The 20228-nt window shown below is 52.2% G+C and overlaps 1 protein-coding gene and 1 non-coding gene across 2 annotated transcripts; one reads left to right on the top strand and one right to left on the bottom strand.

Annotated features, from left to right (window-relative positions):
- Positions 1 to 11282: 11282 nt before the first annotated feature.
- On the bottom strand, positions 11283 to 12819 carry LOC112878756 (E3 ubiquitin-protein ligase ATL4-like). The gene has a single exon (XM_025942970.1). The coding sequence runs from the start codon at positions 12660 to 12662 to the stop codon at positions 11508 to 11510; it is 1155 nt and encodes a 384-aa protein (XP_025798755.1). The 5' UTR covers positions 12663 to 12819; the 3' UTR covers positions 11283 to 11507.
- Positions 12820 to 19459: 6640 nt separating this feature from the next.
- TRNAM-CAU lies at positions 19460 to 19531 on the top strand. Its single transcript has one exon. It is a non-coding gene; the product is annotated as a tRNA-Met (tRNA).
- The last annotated feature ends 697 nt before the right edge of the window (positions 19532 to 20228 follow it).

Here is a 20228-nt window from a genome sequence, read left to right as displayed (position 1 = left end):
CGCACCCAAAACAAAACATTAGCCGTACGACGAAAATAGCAAACATTTACAATCCGAGCACTCTGCATGAACCCCCACGACGCACCGAAAAGCAGTGGCTCGGAACCCGGCCCAGATATTTTTGCCCCGGAAGCTTTCCGGTGATCCAGTCCAGAAAACCAGGGCAGCTCCTGCCACGACACGTGCTGCTACTACGTTGGCATGGCAACCCATAAGGACATTGCTCAACACGATCGTTGGCTCTCGCTCCGAGCGCGCTGCGTGCCTCGCCGGCAACGAGCGCCGCCCGCCCCTTCCATTCCTGCGTCCGCCGCCACTCGCCTTGCCATCACTAGCAGAGAGAGTGCTCACGGGGGTTGGTGTGCCTTGGTGTGGTGGAGGCGTGGAGCGCCCACGGCCGGGGCCCGGGAGATCGACGCCGACGGGCCTGCTCGTCCTTTCTTGCGGAGCCGATGCGCGCGCGCACGCAAGCGGACACGCCTGCCCCGCTCCCGTGTGCCGGGTGGTTGGTGGCCCGTGCGTGCGGCCAACAAGTCGGTGTGCTCTAGGCCCCACGGCGTGCAAGCGCAACAGCGCAGATCTGGCTTTGGCTTTATACCTACCGCTGCCAGATGTCCGGATGCATTGCACATTTGCATGTTAAACGCGGTGGCCACATTTCAGATCTATTATTATTTAAAAAAAAACATTTCAGATCTACTACTTCTTTTCCAAAAAAACATTTCAGATCGACTACTTCTTTTTCAAAACAAAAAAACATTTCAGATATACTACTTCTTTTTCAAAAAAAACATTTCGGATCTACTTAAATAAAAGCTGTCATTGTCATAGTATAAAAGAACGCCATTGCGATGCATCAACTGGTAATTTTTGTGAGGTGTAATTGTTTCAATCTGCGTCAGGCATCAGCAGTATGGGAAAAACAATCACTCTGAGCATCTTCAAAAACTCTTTATTATATCTTTAGAAATACAGATTTTGGTTAAAAATTACCCTCCAATGGTCTCGTGAATTGGATATTTAAATATAAATCTTCTCTATTCCGGATTTCTCGCTAGCTAAAGATGGAGAGCGAGAATTGCTCTCTAGACTATGCACGGGATATAGAAAAGTTGTTGGAGAATACAGATATAAAAAATAACTTTTACTGAGGCGTTGAAAATGCGAGCGTTGCGCTCCAGCCAAACTTCCCAACATACAAGGATGGTTAGGGATTTCAAACCTTTGCGCGGAACTCCTTGTGTCTCGGCCAATATCGACCACCACTCATGAACTAAGGCTGTTTGTTTCCAGTTTATTGGATGCAGCGACGGTTCCGCCAGCTAAGTAGAAATATCAGCCTAAATACGCCTGGTAAACCTACACTCGGAGAAGAGGTGCATTCTAGCCTTAGGAACCCTGCAGCAAAGAACACAAGCTAGGTTATTCGTCCAGCCTCTCGCCTATAGTCTGTCCGCAGTCCAGATTCTATCTTGAACCGCTAGCCAACTGAAGAATTTGCATTTTGGAGGTGCCCAAGCCGACCAGATGATTTCGTTGAGGTTTGTGCTGATCGCCACTATGAATTGTGCATGGTAAGCTGAGCTTGTCGAGAACTAACTAGACTCGTTAAAATTTCATTAGATTTCATCCTGAACGTGCGGCCTCAAATTCACCTGTTGAACATTCTTTCACAGTTGCACGAATTCCGCAAATAGCTGTGCGGAGAAAGACGGGTGCAGGAGGTTCAAATCCTTGATCCATGTGTTGCCGGTTCATGCCTCCTGTAGCGTTCTATTCTTTTTCTTTGAGATTGTGTAGATGGATGGTGCCAGATCCTTTGGACGGAGGTCCTGAATCCATGCGCTGTTTCAAAAGGATATTTTCTCTCCATTTTCAATTGTGATGGTTGTTGCTGTCGCAAAAAGATGGTGGTATGTTTCATTGCAAGGAAGCTCGCCGACCCAAGGCTTGTCCTCCAGATTCCAGGCTCGCCATAGCCACCTAAGGCGAAGTGCCCTCATGAATTTACCTACATGTAAAATATCCAGACCTCCATTTTTCTTTGATCTCACAGCCCGTGTCCAATTCACCTTGCATTTGGCCCCTTTAATTCTTTCAGTGCCAGTCCAGAGAAATTGTTTGCGCTTTGCGTTGATGTCTTGCAAGGCTGCCTTTGGTGCTCGTAGCGCTGTTAGGAAGTAAACAATATGTGATGTGAGGACTGCTTTGACCAATGTGAGCCGTCCAGCATAGTTTAGGTTCCGGCCATTCCAACTATTGAACCTTGCCACCGTTTTAACGACGAGCGGTTGAAAATCCACCCTCCGCAGGCGAACAGTGGTCAGGGGGAGGCCCAAGTACTTGGTTGGAAATTGTGTCCTTTTTGCCGGCAAATCCGTAAGAACAGGCGTGATGTTGAAGCCATTGCAACGGATAGGCATCACTGTTGATTTCTGAAAGTTTGTCTTCAGCCCTGTTGCCTCTCCAAACAACGTCAGCAGCTCTGTAAGGGCGGACACTTCTTCTTTAGTTGGTGCTAGGAAAAGTGCAACATCATCAGCATACAGGGAAATTTGGATACCTGTTGTTCAGCCTCTGATTTTACTGAAAATTCCCCTTTATGTTGCCAAGTTGAGGAGCTTTTGCAGCGGGTCAATGGCAATGACAAATAACAGTGGTGAGAGAAGATCGCCTTGACGCAGACCGCTGCCATGACGGATTGGCCGTGTTGGAACTCCGTTTAACAGTACTCATGAGCAAGAAGTTGAGAGGAGGCGGGCGATCATCTCCCTCCATCGGTCAGGAAAATCCAACTTCTGCATTAGAGTTAGTAGGTAGTCTCATCTCACAGAATCAAAAGCCTTGGTAATATCCAGCTTGAAGAAAAGGGTTGGGGCTCGATTTCTATGGAAGTGTCTTGCCGTGTTCCTAACTGATAAAAATTATCATGGATACTTCTCTTCTTGATAAACGCCCTTTGATTCATTGAGACAATCCCGTTAATGTACGGGGCAAAACGGAGAGCAAGTGCCTTTGTGATTATCTTGACAAAGGACTGAATCAAGCTGATTGGTCGAAACTCCGTTATCATAGTAGCACCCTCTTTCTTTGGCAGCAGGACAATGTTTGCTGAATTAATGATTTGTAAGCTGGAACATCTTAGGGAGTAGAAAGAGTTTGCAGCAGCGATGATGTCATCTTTTATGATGTCCTAGCACGACTTGATAAAGGCCCCCGTGAATCCATCCGGCCCTGGTGCTTTGTCCGATGGCATTTGGTTGATCATATTTTTTAGCTCGTATTCCATAAAAGGCACATCTAATCCCCTTAGATCATGTTGTGTAATGTCGAGGGAATCCCAGTTGAGGTCGGTGGTCCGTTGCGGCGGACATCCATGATTTCATCAAAATGTGTTTGGATTACCGACACCTTTTCCTCATGTGTGACTGCCCAACCTCTTCCATTTTTTAGCCTTTGTATATGATTTTTCCTTCTGCTGGTGTTTACCCTCCTGTGGAAAAAACTAGTGTTTGCATCTCCCAGTTTGAGATTAGTTATTCTGGATGCTTGCTTTTTCTGAGCTCTTTCAACTGCCGCCAAGCCTAGAATGCGGGTCTTCAGTTTCTTTCTCAAGTGTAATTCTCCTTCGGACAATTACCGGCATTCTTGCGCTAAGTCTAGTCTTAGAATGATCTATGTGTAGCTGCAGCTTTGCATCTGAAATAATAGAGTTACTCCACTTTCTTAGGGCCTTAGTTGTTTCTCCCAGTTTGTGATAAAGCTTGTGGAAGGGCTCATGGTGTTCCGAGCTGCTGTCCCATGCAGCAGCCACGACTTTGCGGAAGCCCGGCAACTTGGTCCAGAAGTTTTCAAACTTGAAAGAACGCGGCCGGTGCGGTCCACTTTGGTTAGATAGAAAAATTGGGCAATGATCTGATAGGGAGGTGGGCAGAGCATGGAGCACATGCGTGTCGAAGACTGCATCCCACTCGGCATTGCAGAAGACACGATCCAACTTTGCCAAGGTGGGATTTCTCCTCTCGTTGCTCCAAGTGAGTTTCCGGTTTTGTAATCTGATTTCCCTGAGATCACACTCCTCAAGGGCGTCACGAAATTGTCCCATTAGCCTGCGATTTAGGTTGCGATTGTTCTTGTCGCTCATCTTGTAGATCAGGTTAAATTCACCTAGGATAAGCCACTGTATCTTCCCTATCGGTTTGGTAGTGGTAAGCTCCTAAAGGAAAGCTTATTTTCTTGTGTACCTTGACGGCCCATAAACAGTTGTGGGGAGGAAGGAATTTGAATTTTCTCACGAGATGATTGTTTGCGGAGATGTGGAACTCTTGAATGACTATGTCCGTCAGTTCTACATAGTTGTCATTCCACAGCAACAAAATTCCTCCTCGTGTCCCACTCAGTCCGCCAGCAGGTTTGTACGCAAAGTTGTTAAGACGATGCCCTCCCAGGTATGGTGCTGTGAACTGATCAATGATGTTCAACTTTGTTTCTTGAAGACATGCAACGTGAAAGAGTGGTGCAGCTAGCAATTCATGAACAGCATCACGGCGTGCATGCCGATTCAATCCTCTAACATTCCAGCACAAAATGTCGATCTTTTGTGCTGTCATTTTGAAACATGCAGAGGCACATAGTAGGCAGGCACGCCCAAACAGAGAGCACAGGTGTGGCCAATGATCATCGCAGAACAACAACGCTAGGAAGGAGTGGAGCGACGCAATAGTTTGTAGAGTCTAGCTCGATCGGACATTGTGGCGGGTGCTTCGCTTCTGTCCTCATGTCGACGTCAGCAGCGCTCCATCAAGCTGTGCCGCTCCTGCCGCCACTTGAAGTTCCTGGACATCAGCCTGCAGCTCGATGACCCCTTCATTCACCAGGCCTACGAGCACGTGATCAAGCGTGTCGTCGTCGTCGTAGATGTTGAGTATTGCTATGAGTGCGGCGATATGTCCTGCGGCAGAGGGCCATGAAACATCGCAATATACTCCTGCAGAGTGCTCTCAATTTGTGGCATATCATTATTAAGAAGTCCCAGTTTACGGCAAAGATTATGTTGCGCTTTTTGGACTGCAGGGATGCGAGGTGCATTTGATAATCTTGCACTACGTCGTACCGTAGACATATCGAAGACACGGCATGGGCGCCAACGTGGTGGTGGAGCTGGCGTTGGTGATGGAGAAGCTGCTAGAGTCGGCATCGGCGCAGCAAAGAAATCAGCAACAGTGCCCTGTTCTTCTCCAGCCATCTCCACATCTTGTGTCATCCCGTTTCCCTGCAATTGTTGGGCTTCTAGGACTTGAGGCATGTCGATAGGTGAAGCAGGTTGAGGCCCAAAATCAATGATGCCCGCCGCAGTTGCAAGCTCAAAACGGCAAAGGGCGAGCTCCACCGCTGCAACGGAGGTGTCTTCCGCCGGCCTAGGAGTTGCCTCGGCCACCGGTAAAGCTTCAATGATTCGGGTGAACGCTGCACTCACCGGGATTTCAGAGGCAACCCCGGCAGGTGCAATGTGGAATGCTGCGAACGAGGCTTCATTCCTATGTGCCGGGGCCTCCAAGATCCCTAGCTTGGCCACCAAAGCACAGGCCTTGTTGATGTAGTCGTTGAGTAGCTAGAACGCCGCGGCCGCCATCTTACTTGCATCGTCGTGCCCCAGAGCACTCAGGAACCCCTGAGCAACCTCTTGCAGCGCCTTGGCCTGCATCATGAAGAGGTCCTGTAGCGCCGCCCGCCCTTGGTTTGCAGGAGTCCCTGCTGGGGTAGCGGAGCTGGGAGCCTGGCACCGGCCTCCGGTGCTCATGCAGCATGGTGCCTGCCGCTGCTTTGTCCCCAGTTTCGGCATCGCGGTGAGCGTTCGCGCTCGTGACGAACGGCACTAGTGCTAACTCCTTTGTCTTGCCCGCGTCGGCCGTCCCGACCGACACGGCCATCGCGGCCGTGCTTATCGTTGTCTTCGTCATCATCGTGGTGGCGCCACCCATGGTCGCAGGCGAAGTCGGGGTGGTCATCGTAGTAGCGCCGGCTTCTCCCTCCCATGCCGTCATGCCTCCTGCCGTGATTGGGCTGCCTGTCTCCCCTGTCCCAGTCCCAGTGGGAGTCAGGGAGAGGCTCGACAGCAGGAGTTGGCACGGGGGCGCCATCAAGGACCCCCAGATGCCACTGTGGGAGGCGCCTCTTTGCCAGCGAGATGTCGCCTTGCTCGTCCATCGTCGCGATGGTGTAGTCGTGAATTTCTTCCAGGTGAAGAATTATTGGATATTTGCACCCTTGCTGCCAGTGTTTAGGCGGCGTCTCCCTCACCTGCATAGAAGAAAGCTTGGCATCTCTCACCTTGCTTGTGAACACAAGCCAAACTCGCTTGGAAATTAGGCACGGGTTTGCTGTCCATGCCCAGACATCAATCGTCTTTGTCTCCTTCGGCCGCTGCAGATTGGTTTCAATGTCCTCCAAAGCACAGCGGACACCGACGATGCGTTCCATGATGTCAACGTTCCAGACGTGCCTCGGCACCCCATCGAGGCAGAGCTTGACGCGGAAGAGCAGGGAGATGCCGAGTGTTGCGCGCAAGCTTCGCCACTTGATGAAGCGGATATCGATGCTGTTGCGCTTGACATATCCCTGTTTGACAGCTTGCTCGCACCGGTGGCGGTTTAGGAACTTAATGAGGAAAGCTTCCTGCTAGTACCTGGCATCTCCTGGTGGCCCCTCGGGGTGGTGCCTGGTGACAAGCACTTTGCCAAGGCACAAGCAGAACTCATCACGGACTGCCACCTCGATCTCCTTGGGGCCCATCGACGGCGAGCTAGTTAGGGACCAGGAGATGGCAGCATTTTTCTCCCACTCATGCAGGTTGGCTTCGATGTCGTAGGTGGTGGGGACAAAGCAGTGGTCGTCGTCAGGCCTGGTGGTGGGGTCCCCTAGTTGGAGCATGGTCGTTGACGTTGAGCACGGCGGTGGTGGCAGGAGCTTGGTGTTGTCGCCACACCCGTTGCAGCGTTGTGCAGGCGCCGGACCTGCACCCCCTTGTCGACGAGCGGCAGCCTTGCACTCACGTTCCCGGTGGCCTGAGCGAAGACAGTTGGAGCACCGAACTGGATCCCGGCAGGAAGCTGCCCGGTGGTCCGAGGCCAAACAGATGAAGCACTTGCTGTCGGTCTTGGAATAGAAATGCCCACTGCGGGGAAGTGACCTTGGTGGTTGATGCTCGCCGCGGCCGGGTGATTTACGCCACCAGTACGGCTCCCTGACGCGAGTCCATCCTGGATCCGGTGGATTGAAGGAGCGAAGCGTAGGGGGATGGCGCGGTGCGGGTGGAGGGGGCGGTAGCTCTGCTGCCGAGGCAACGGGCGGCGAGGTGACGGGCCGCAGGCGGCAAGCTAGCATAGTTACGATGGATTTGAGCCGCGGCTTGGTCGGGTTGGTGGTGGAGTTGAATGCAGCGGAGGGAAGCATCGGGGAGGACCTGACAACATCAGCAAAAGAGCGGCGAAGCTCCGACTCGGGCGTGGCAGGTACCTGGGAGACACCCCGCACCGGAGGCTGTCCGAATCTGGGAGGCGGAGGGGGAGTTGCAGGTGGGGATTTGAAGGGGGCTCATCGAGATCTAGGATGGTAGGAGCTGGAGAGCTCGGCGTTGAAGGTGCAGGTGGGCTAGACTTTAGTGATGAGCTGAACGGGCGCTGAGCACGCTTGAGGATGCGGAGCTTGGACGGCGCTGCCTGGAATGGCGACGCTGGCGCCGGGGGTGGAGGCGGCGTCATGTACGGCTCCAGACGGCGTCACGTGGACGGCACATGTTAAACTTCGCTTGGCCTGAGTGTCATATCTTGAGATGCCACTTTTCACATAAGCATGGTGATTCAATTTCCTTGTACTTTAAGAGTGCCTAATGCTCAGTTAATATGAAACATTGAGCAGCCAAACTCTTACCTGAAATAGCATTCACGTTGAATTGGCAAAGAAGCTCACCTGAGGGCATCGTAGATCTTGTGGTAAGCATAAAAGGGTAGCATCACTTATAGAAGAAAAGGATAACATCGTACCGTCTAAAACTGGCAAAGAAGGCTTGACATGGTGCCATGTATGTCTTAAAGGAAACTTTCCGCCTCAAAAGTAGGTAGTAAAATGCGTCGTGTATAAGCATAAGCAAAATTCATGGCCAACGATTGAAGTGCCTTCATAAATGACAACAATGTGTTCCTTGACATAAAGACATATCTGACATCGTGATAGAAACCAGGGACGGACCCAATAAGAGCCCAGCAAGGGCACAGGCCGTCGCTCAACTTCCAGTCCAGCCTTATAGTGACAAAAATCTCACCGTTTGTGCCCCACAGGCCCAACATAGTGCCCCCTCAATCGATCATTAGCCCAGCCCATGGACAACACAGTATGATGATGCGCCCACTAGACAGGCGCCCTGACCAGGCCCACAAGACAGGCGCCCTGAGCAGGCCTCCCGGACAGGCCCATCCGGAAGATGTCTGTTTTTCGATCAGGCCCACCAAGCAGGCGCTGCACTCTCTTGGCTTTGGATACCTCTTCACTGTGAGGTCAACAGACGTGATGTTGTGCAAGTCTCCTCCATGCTCGTGAATCTCAACGGAAGAATAGCGCTGGAGACCGGAGAGCAGAGCAGACATGTGTGGCCGTGGCACTGCCTGCTGCTACCAGCAACTGTACTGAACCCGATTAATGGTCAGACCAACAAAGTCTGTCCAGTTGCTGCTGCCGATACTGCTCCAGTCTACCTAAATGACTCTACTAACCACCTGCCCGTTCCATCAGCTATACCATACGGAACCGGAGGGAAGCCCATGGCATGCTCTGCTCATCTGAATCGCATGCCACCGACGCCCCCAACCACGTTGGTTCGGTTGCGAAAAGCCGTGCGCGCGCATGTCAGCCCTCGCCGTCCTCGCGTGGCCTTAGGGTTTCCGTGCGCCCCCGCGCGTGCTCGCGGCGCCGAGCGGACGACGGCGACGCGGAGTAGGCGGCCCAACTGGACCGGCCGCTAATGGCCGCCGCCGATGCCGTCACGGTTTCCATCTGCACCCGGGGGGGGGGGGGGGGGGGGGACCAGGAGACCGGGCGGCCGCCGGCGAGTGGTCGTCGTCCGGTTCCTCTTCCGGGACTGTCCCGCTACAGTAGCTTGACGCGATGCCATCGCGGCGCGGTGTTGAGAGGGGCACAATCACGCGCAGGGCTACGTGACAAGCAGCGGTCGCATTCGCACAGGTACTGTGCATGCATACTACCACTTGTAGGCTGTAGCCTTTCGCCCTCTCCTCGCCTCGGACGAGGAGTGTCGCTCGCTCTGACGAAATGTGCGTGCACGCGTGATGCGTTCGCTCATGTTCTACAGTGCACCGTACAGGGGAAACGAGACCACCTCCATCGCTTATCGAGTCCGCGAAGCACCGCAGAGTAGGGCGTCGCAATGGCACCGGCGACCCCCTATTCCTTTCTCGCATCCTCCCTCTCCAAAAACTCTTTTTTTAAAAAAAAAACTCTCCAAAAACTGAACCGGCTGGCCTGAGCCCATGTCCTACCATGTTCGTCGTCCAGAGAGTTAAAGGCCTCTGCGCATGCGCAGTGTGGGGTGACCGCCCGCCGCGGCGCGACAGCGTCCGAGCTTACCACGGAGTGGCAATGGCATCACGTCAACGTGCCCGCGTGGCGCGCGGCCACGGCGAGATGCACCCGGCCAGCCCTGCGCTGCTGCGCAACGTCCACAGGGCAGGGAGCATACGCTGGCGCACGCATGGCATGGGCGCAGCGCAGCACGGTCAAACCGACGCTCTATCACGTCGCGGTATTCAATCCCTTCACCCACCCGCCCGCTCTCAGGTTCAGCCCACCCACTTGACGCTCGTGCTGTCACTGCCACCGGGCAAGCGAAGGAAGCCGACGCCCGGCCGGCGAGAAATCACATTCCTGCACGCGCGCGGTGGCCGCGGTTTTTTACTGGAGCGACGGCCGCCGGAACGGCGCGGCCGGCGTCTCCTCTCCCGCGGAGCACGGCAGGCTACAGCGGCTGGCGCCGAGCGGTGTCACCCCCGCCGCGGTAGGAAGGCGGAGTTAATGGCCGGGCATTCATTCCGTTCGGGGGCGGGCGGGCGAGCGCGCGCGGTTGGGCCGGCGCTCCTGCGATCGCTGCTCCAGGGGGCCATCGGCTCACCCTCAATTCAATGCGTTGCCACCGCCGTGCCTCGCCGCGGCGTCTCGGTAGTACCGACCGCCGGATACTCTGTGGGCTGCCGCCGGCCGGCCGGCCGGGGCAGTGCGTTTTGGTGGCTGGCAGGGCCGGTTCCTCTGAACGTGTGGGCAAGCGCGTCAACGTTTGATCAACGGCTGATGATGAGCAGGTCCACGTCGATGGAGACGAGCATGAATATCTCTCTCTCTCTCTCTCTCTCTCTCTCAATAATATGGATATAGTTTGAGCAGTGAGTTCGATCAAGACATCAAGTGATCTCAGTTCATAGAGTTAAGAGTTAGGTACACTCCATATAAGTCGTACCGTGTCGGGTGTACGTATGCCTCCGTCGACGCGTATGCAGATTGGTAAACAAGGATGCAGACCGGGTTCGTAAACAAGGACCCGAGTTTTGGCGAGGTTGGTCGATGCCACGACGACTGACGACGAGCTGCGCCTGCGCGTGCCCATGCTAGTCGACGCTCGCACCAACACCGTCCGTTTCCGAGGGCGTGGACCACCGCCCCACCAGGCACCAGCAGCCAGGTTTAAGTTCCCCGGCGCCGCGACAAAAGACGGACTTGCCACCGCCGGCAGACGCCAAGGCAGAGATGACCATGGAAGAAGAGTCTATCCTAACGGTTCCAGAATTTGTACTGGCACTTCGCTACTACTACACTTGACTCGTCTGCATTTGTCTTGATCCTGCACAGTTGCAAGAAACGGCCATGGACCTCGCCGTCGCAGGAAAGGGATCTCCAAATCCAACAGTGGCCTGAAATCTGCGCGCACCCGGACCGGACCCGGCCCGGCCGGCCCATCCACGTATCTGTCATGGTAAGTGGACACGACTGACTGCGAGTCTGGTGGCAGTCTGCCGTCTGCAGCGCACTACTCCATGGATGGATGGATGGGATGGATGCCACACAAGTGACAACCACACGCGCACCACCACCACCTCGGTCTCTCAGAGGAGAGGAAGAGGACGACGACCCAACCAGCTGCGAGGCACAGAGAGGAAGGAGCACGTTGCCGCACGGTTTCCCTGGCCTGGCGTCCTGGTTCGTAGTTCGGCTCGCTCAAATTCCAAAATCGCATTGCATTTTGCAGCTCCGGAAAACAACTACGAACAAGTCGATGAACGGCATGGATGAAGAAGCTTCGGAGACGCTAAACTCTCGCTCACCTCTGGGTCCTGGATGTTTGTTGTGTTTTTACAATGGAGTCCTAAATAATAAAAAGGAAAGAAAGAAAGAATACGGAAGGAGTTGGCAAAAACGCCCTCGCGAGGTCCCGTAATTACAGCTGGCTATACCCCGACGATCCAACGGTACAGGGCCACGAACCCGGGCTCCTCCTCGTCCGGCGCGCGGTGCATCGCCGCCCCCGCCGCCGCCTCGGGGTCCCACCGCCACGAGTCGTCGGGCCGGTGGCTCTGGCTCTGGCTGCGGCTGTGATGGCCGTGCCCCTGGCTCCACCGCGCGCTCCACCGCCCGGAGAGGGACGACGCCGAGGAGGCGAGGCGGTCGACGTACTCGCGCAGCCACCCGCGGGACCCGGCCGCCTCCGCCAGCGCCTCGCCGGGGGTCGCCGCCGCGGCCTGGTGGGTCGCCGACTTGGCCGCCGCCGACACCGCGGGGCGGGTGATGCGGGACACCACGGCCTCCACCTCCTCGTCGACGCGGTAGTCGAAGGAGCCGAGCGAGTAGGTGCGGCGGTCGTCGCCCGCGGCGGAGGAGCGGCGGTTGCTCACGCTGCCGATCTCGACGCGGAAGCTCCTCGAGTTGTTGTTGCTGCTGCCGACCCGCGCGTCGAGCGGCTCCTGCGCGCCCGGCCCCGCGGCGGCGGGCGCGGCGGTGGGGAGCGGCGGGTGCGGGAGCGAGACGGCGGCGCGGCAGAGCGGGCACGACGGGGTGGTGCGGAGCCAGGCGTCGACGCAGGCGGCGTGGAACGCGTGGCGGCACGCCGGGAGCAGCCGCAGCTCGGCGTCGGGGGAGAAGGGCGAGAGGCAGACGGCGCAGTCCGGGGAGCTCTTGGGCAGCGCCGCCAGCGCCGACGCCATGGTGAACAGCGGCAGCGACGCGATCAGCCGCTCCTTCTCGTCGTCCACCGCCTCCGCGGAATGCGCCTCCTCCGGCCCCACCGCCGCGGCGCTCCTCCTCGCGGACCCCGCCCCCACCTCCTCCGCCTCCGCCCCGGACGCGCCGCGCGCCCTGGCCAGGAACGGGCTCGGGGACGGGTGCGACGACGATGACGACGACGACGCGCGGGCGAGGCAGCGGAGGAGGAAGTGGATCGACACGGAGGCGCAGAAGACGAACGCCAGCAGCGCGGCGATGATGAGCAGCGAGGGGGAGAGATTGAGCGACGACGACGACGAGGACGGCGGGGGCGGGGACGGCAATGACGGCGGGAGGGTGGCCGCGAACGGGTCGCCGGCGGCGGGCGGCGGGAGGGCGTCCATGACGGGGGGAGCAGCCGCAGCCCACGAGAGGGGGGTGGTGTGTTTAAGGCGGCCTGCTGCGTGTGTGGCCTCGCGCCTTTTATTTATGGGTTTTGGAGTGCGTGGTGGCGTGGCGGACGGGGGGCAGCAGCCGCGGCAGCCATAGGTAAGAGATGAGCTGCTGAGGTGGGGAGGAGTAATGGAATGGTAGTCTTGGTAGATCACAGCCTCCTGGGTGGCTCACAGGAAGCTGAGGATGTGACACCTTTTTTTTCAGTTTCTCCTCTACAAGATCTCGTTGCTGATCTGGGGTTTGTGCTGGTGACTTGCCTTGGTTCTCTCTCTTTTGGGGTGTGAGTGTTTTGAACGAATTTTTTTTATTTATTTTTAGGGTGTGAGTGTGAGGTGTAGCAAAATTGTACAAGTAAGGTCAACCGGCTGTAGTTTAGTCGATGAACTTGCTCTTGTTAATTCGCAATTCAAGTCAAATGAACTTTCTTGGTGCAGGTGGGTGTAATTTCCAGTGGATTATTGTAGCTTGCTCTACGTTTTTCTTTCAAGCTTACCACTTGGTCTGGTCACCGAAGTGTTTTTCTACAATGTGCGGCCACGGTTTTCCGAATACCCATCCATCATGAATACTACCGAGACCAACCGTGAGAAATTGCACCATCTTTGCGAAATAATACCATTGTATAGTATCCTTAGAAGCTTAGAATATGTTTTTCCTATGGTCAGACCATCATACCCCCTTGCAATTTCGAGAAAAGGATTCCTATGACTAGGTAAAAGATTTGTATACATGTTACGAGTAAGCACATCCAAATCAACAATATGACAGTTGCCAAGTCTACAACATCATCTTCACCAAAGTAACTTTCACAAAGAAGAGTGACCCCTATGATTTTCCTTCAAAGTAAAAGGATAGTATTTACCGCCAGTATATTAAGGATTCTCCAATATCAAATGAACTCTCGAGATAAGTTAATGCATGCACTTTGATCATTTGACAGAAAGCAGCCATCCCTAAACAGCACAAGCTTGAAAATGCATTGGCAGCTTGTCCAGGAAAGTAATGAATCAGTCACTATCTAGTATCTGTCATCATCCAGGGCAAGCAAAGTGCCACAGCTCACAACACCAAAAAAAATGTGAATGGCGGAGAAAGATGAAGATAACAGAACAGCAATAGGACACCAGCAAAAAAAAAGAAGAAAAAACATGTTTCTACTCAGCTTTAATTCCTTCGATGAATGCCTTGACGTCTCATGCATGCAGATAAGAATGGAGCATGCAAGGCTACTTAGGTGACAAAGGTTGCAACCACCTATGGTTTCTGCTCGAGTCATCATCTACCATTCTCACTCCAAAAACCCGGGGGACGACGTCTTTCCCCATCATCCAGGCCAGTTTTAATTTCTTTTGCTAAGCGCCTGTCAGGTATCAGCATTAGATTCCAATGCACCTTCTTAATTCTGATAATGTTCTTTGAAGAATCCCTTCTGATAGTGTTCAGTTGTTGACTATCAGCAACTGAGCCGTGAGGGCAGAGAAAAGAACCTTATGTTTTCGGGGTCTACAACCAATCAGCTTTTGGATCAAACAACACAATCTACGGGGCTTACTTGGGAAGCTGCACCCCAAAAAGGCCAGGGCCAGGCTCAGCCAGGGGAGGGCTTCAGGAAGAAGCTGCATTGCTCAGGCCCTTTCCGATCATGCGCAGCACTGTGCCGAACAGGCCGTCGCGAGCTAGAATAACAGCACTTACAGCACCGACAAGAGATCGGTTGAGGCAGAGTTAATCCCATCAAATCAGCCATGAATTCGCATCAGATCACTAGCGGCAGCAGTGCCTAAGCTAGCTAGTGTACTATGGTAAAACCCTAGCTAGCGATCGAGACCTCTACGGATCAACGAGGTGTTTGCTCGCGTTTGAATCGATTAACCCATGAGATTAAACTGTTTGGTCAGAGAAAATAACGTACTTGCATTGCAAATGCGTGTTGCGGTAACTTGTTTTTTTTGTGTCGGTTTGCGAGATTAAACAGGGTTGTATAGGGAGCAACACCGTCAGATCGATCGAGCAGAAGTACTCTGAGCAATGTAATGCCCCTGCCGGTACGCTCTCGGTACGTGCCATGCTCCAGCCATAACATCGCCTCCATGGGAATTTATGAACTCCATCAGACACGTATCAACCTCGTGGGCCCCTTGCTTTCACTGCACTCATGGCCTATACCATGAGGATTTACCGGCAAATCTAGAAGAAAAGGTCTATTGGATTATTTATTAGATTCCCTCTCTTCTATGCTGGAGTACCTCTACCTTCTTTTTTTTGCTGTTGAAGAATTATCCTTGGTGTTGGTAAATGTAAGAACCCATATAACTAATTTTAAAAAATCTCTCAATTATTTAATTAGCTAGCTCGATATATGTTGACAACCAATCTGCCAGTTATGATGTTAGCTAGCTCGATAATTTTGCATTGACTAAACAACCCGCTCGCAATCGTTGAGGATGATTTGGAGACATGTTGGAATTTGACCTGGAATTGTTTAGCCATCTCCTAATTCTCTTGCACATGCGTAGAGTGGTTGTTGGGGGTAGGAGCGTCGTGCAGCTAGAAATAATAATGCGCCGGTAAAACCTGTAGTGCTTGCTATCGAGCAGTGAGCTTGCTAGGTCCATTAAATTAGTGTGCATAATAAAAATAATATTTACCACAGGAAATTATTATCTCTACAACATCACGTACGGATAATTCCATGACCGATTAATCAGAAATAGGTGTGGAATTATTTTTTAGCATCCAGCGCAGCGAGGCATGCTGTCTCCTGATGATCACTTAATTGCCTCACATGGATGCACTTCGACGAGCGCATGGATTATGTAAATGCCAATGCGTGATGCAAATATTTGTATCGGACTGCATAAATTAATGCTGCTCGTAGAGTAGTATCTGCAAAGCGCGTCGGCAGGATTCATTGGTGCCCTGTAATGCCAATACTCCTCCGGTGGAAGCTGTTGAAAATGCCGTGTTCCATTCTCATTAATTAATCAATCGTAGCGTATCTGTTTGGACGGTTTTTTTTTTCCAGAGGAACGAGCAGGATTTTTTTTTTGCGAAAGATTTAATGAACAGGAGATCTAATGCACTGGTGAAAAAAAAGATTATAAGATGAGCACCTTCTGCCTAAAGCTAGCACAGTGAGTCAGAAGGTACACGCTCATATGCGTACTATATTTATATACTAACCTCTACATTATCTCATTCCACTGCTGCAGAATTAGGGGTTCGCACAAGAACTTTGCCATCCTTTTTGCGATTATGTTTATTGTCACTGACAATCTGCCGAGCAGCATTTTTTATATTTTTTCTAGAAAACAAAATAAAAAAAATACTTGACACTTTCTTATGAATGGGTTTGCTGTGAAGCATACTTTAATATTATGTTATTTTTTTTGAACTGGGTCCGTGTTTTGAGTTGTCTCGCCAGATCCGCCAGTTGCCCACTATTGGTGGGATTCGATCGACCACTTGGCACCTGATGTGTATAGCCACCATGGTGTCTGGAACATCATGCTAACTTACAAGGGTCCCGACACATGGATAACCTCATGCCGTTCCAACAACACTTGGAGTTCGTGTGGTATCTTTTCCAGGGAACAGGCGTAGATGTGCATGCGAGGTGTGATCCGCCACACTGCGGCCATGGCCGGCGCGCGCACACAACTTGAAGTTGATGCAGATCTGAATGCGCGGCGGCGGCTACGGCGGCGAGGCTGCAATGGCGCATGGCCCCAAGAATTAACCCTTGTTTGTCCACGCTGCCTCTCGTGTCGTAAAGCCTAACAGTAGGAGCTGGTGGATCGGACCTGTACCCGGCACGGGGCAAGAGGATTTAACCGCCCAACCTCTCGCGTCCTTTCTCGGATCAATCGGAATTCCATCGTACACGACAGCCATTAGCATCGAGGTAACAGTATTTCATCGCAGCAAAATTTACATGCACAGAATTTTTTTTACCAAGCACATGCTGTAAGTTTGCCTGGATCTGGTGACCAATGCTGATTTCTAGAAGTAGAATGACCTTTTTTCGAAAAAAGAAGTAGAATGACCATTTTTTCCCCCTCCTGAGAAGCAGCTGTATACTTGCTGACCATGCATGTGTCAACCGGCCTGTAATTCTGGTGTTAATTACCACACAATTATAGGCACTACTCTATGTCACTAGGCTTGTGTTTAGAGTCAGCATAGGTCCATATGGGAAAACATGCGCACAAATTCGAGGTGCCCCAGGATTTGTAGTCTTGTGCCTTGTCCTTTGTGCAGAAAGAAAACTTCAAACCCTTTGACGCCAACATAACCGGGGGCCGAGAGGCTGGCATGGATAAGCTAGCTGCATAAGTTACGGAGCTAGAGATGCCTTGAGACACACTACAACCTTGTTCTTTGTCCTCCCATCCGGGCCCCTGGAGACCTTCCAAAGCGGCAAGCCGCAACGCACCCATCACATCGCCGATTCGCCGTGGGCTGGAGCGTGAGAATCTGAGAACAAACAAACAGAGCTAGATTAGGGCGCCTTGGCCTTGTTTAATGCAATAATCCATGGGGCATTGGAACCGGGAGGAGTTCAGGAATATTGTTGTGTTTGCGAGCATGCTAGGTTCTTCGAGAGGATTAAAGAATGGGCAAACAGTGCAATGCAACACAAGCCTGCTTGATGTTTCTACAGTTTCTTCTTCTTCTCATGTTGCCGGCAGGGCCGTGCAGGGGGCCTAGGGATCCGGGACCGAGGTGTATGAGGAACCGTCATTTTTTCCTTTGAAATGATCGAGATTGGCAAATTTTGTTGTTTATGATGTCATTAACGGTCAAATTTGTTGCTAATACCGATGGTTCGTACTGGCTCTGGATCGAGTGCGTGGTTCCATTTGGAATCTGTTCTTGAGATGTGAAATGCCGTTAGCTCCTGCTGGTACTGGCTAGCAGTACTTGTGGTATAGTAAAGAGTAAAAGTGAGTCCTTTTTTTTTACAGTAAGATCGCACTTGGACTTGCTGAACTAGTGTCCTCCGGTTCTACTACACATTTGCACTTTTCTGAACTATGATCACACTCACACTTTTATAAGTAGCCAAAAAAGTGCAAAAGATGATTCCTTGTTCTTTTCTGTTATTATGGACCAGAAGAAAGCGCTGCCTTGCACTAGATGGCATGCCAATTCTTATAAAAAAATGGTGACCAATGCTAAGGCTGCAGCTTCAAGGCAGGCCTGCGCGTTGCATCTTCTTGGATACCTCATGCAGTCATGCCATTTGAGAAGCAGGCAGCTGTTTGGTGCTCAATTTGAGTTCTTGTTCCTTCTTCCATGCCTCATGATTCACAAGATCCTCCTGTCTTCCCCGCCCCTCTGTCTATCCCAGCTCATTCGCTCATCCCTGATGCCATGCCATGATGAATCAGCAGCAAGTTGCACTTGCCTGCTCCGTGACCTTTTTAGTCTTTGAACAATCTCCCAGGGCTATGATGTCATGATGGAAGTTGTCAAGAACAACCGAACAGTCCATAGATACTCGAGAATCATGTTTGCCTTTTCCTTTTTTTTTCTTGCACCCCTTCCATCCAATGGAGCAGAAAAGGGTCTGAAACTGTACCCTGCCGGAGCCCTTCAGATCATTCTGCTGAGTTTTGCTCCAGGCGCGTGTTCAGTTTACCTGCCGTGAAGCTGAACCATTGACCACTGCGTGTTTACTTGCCACCTGGTCGTCATCACATCGAATTATTGACTAGCAATGCAAATCTTATCCTAATACCGACGTGGTAACAGCTTCATGGAAGGTGATCTGCTGACGTGCAAGGCAGCGCAGCCGGCCAACGACTCTTGGTTAGTCAATTGCTCGATCCGTGTCCGGAGTAACACCTGGTGTGAATGCTAACAACACGTGATGTTAACTTTCCTGAAGACTAAACAAAATTACTGTCGTAATCGCGACTCTGAACACGGGGTTTTACCGGCTACAATATGTCACTACCGGTTGCTCGGAAGGGTAGATACAAATCCAGGCGAAGTGACGCGCGTTCTCATGTGACCTAATTCCCCATGACATCACCCGTCGCCGATCACCAGATGCTGCCAGAGAGACAGAGCCCATGAGCTTTCAGGCGTTTGGACCCATACGGAAAACCCAGGAACCGTGGCTGACTGCAGTGCTGACTGGTGACTGCAGCTTGGCTCGATGATTCTACTTTCACAAGCAGCCGGTCCATGCAAGTTTTATGTGTGTCTGAGAGAGCTTTGTGAAGGTAAACGAGTCAAACATGGCTGCGAGACTGCAACTTGTTGTTCACCAAGAACGTGAACATCCTAATCCGGGACGGTGGAAAGAGGAAAGCAGGTGTCCGGGCGCCTTTTTGGGTTTCTGGACAACTGGAGAAAAAGGCAGAGATGTTGGTAGTAAGGCCGTAGGTGATCGGCGATTTACGCAGGCTTGGGATCAGGGCAGAAAGGGGCCAGCGTTTCACTTTGGCTTTTGTTTGTCGAGCTCTTTGTTTTTTCGTTTTTGTGCCGTGGATGCCAAGTTTAAGAGAAGCTTATGTGAGAATGCTGTTGGGCGCATAGAATCAGCATCGCGGTTTCTAGCTGAATTTCTAGTTGAAGACGGTTATCTGTGAACGCAGTGAAGCTAGCAAGTGCGATTTAATAATGCAACGTGGTCCATGAAAGTTTAGTGTAAGTTCAAATAAAATCCATGCTGCTTTTGACTATCGGCCCGCACTTCGAATATATAGGCTTTTACTTTAACCCTACCACAACAATCAGAGTGGCGCAGCGGAAGCGTGGTGGGCCCATAACCCACAGGTCCCAGGATCGAAACCTGGCTCTGATAAATTTCGGTGGGCTTCCGATCAATTTTTTCCCTCCTTTTCCGTTTTTTCTTTTGTTCTCCATCTCTTTCTTTTCTTTTATTTTTTCTCGATTATTTCACATATCCTCCCTTTAAGTTTTAGCATTGTACATCAGAGCACTCAGCACTCAGCAATGGGTGTAATCACGCATCCTTTTCTGGTGAGAGCAAAGGTTCAGCAGACTGGCGCGTATCTGGAGTTCTGAACTGCTGCCATATAGCTTCGACATGCTCTGTCCTCAACCTGGGCCGGGTGATCTCTTGATTCGTCGTCGTCGAGATGCGCCGGAGGCTCTGGAACCATAGACGGCGGCCGAACTTGCGAGCCACGTGCCGTGCACCCATTTGCTTCAGGATAAGCAGACGTGCAGCTCTGGCAACTGGCACTCTGCAAATGTGGCGTTGGCAAACTACTATTAGCAAATGGAAGAAGTTAGCTGAGCAGAGAACACGACAGCAAAGCAGGATGCCATCAAGAAAACAGAAATCGACTACGAGCACGCCGGTGGAGCAATCGTCGACCCGCTTGCATCACTTGCGTGTTCGCCAGCTCGGCGTGCATCGTCCCAGAAGGGCGTTTTGCAAACACAATCAGGATGATGTGATGAAGCATTCATGAGCATAGGCAGATTATACATGTCCATGTGACGAATGAAAGAGGCATGCAAGCAGCACCATG

This window comes from Panicum hallii, chromosome 1, assembly GCF_002211085.1.
Source record: "Panicum hallii strain FIL2 chromosome 1, PHallii_v3.1, whole genome shotgun sequence".
Lineage (NCBI taxonomy): Eukaryota > Viridiplantae > Streptophyta > Magnoliopsida > Poales > Poaceae > Panicum > Panicum hallii.
Note: the sequence above shows the minus strand (reverse complement) of the source record. Positions and strands in the feature narration are given on the sequence as shown.

Excerpts from the sequence above, each read along its gene's own strand:
- LOC112878756 (XM_025942970.1), bottom strand. The coding sequence starts at position 12,662 with ATGGACGCCCTCCCGCCGCCCGCCGCCGGCGACCCGTTCGCGGCCACC.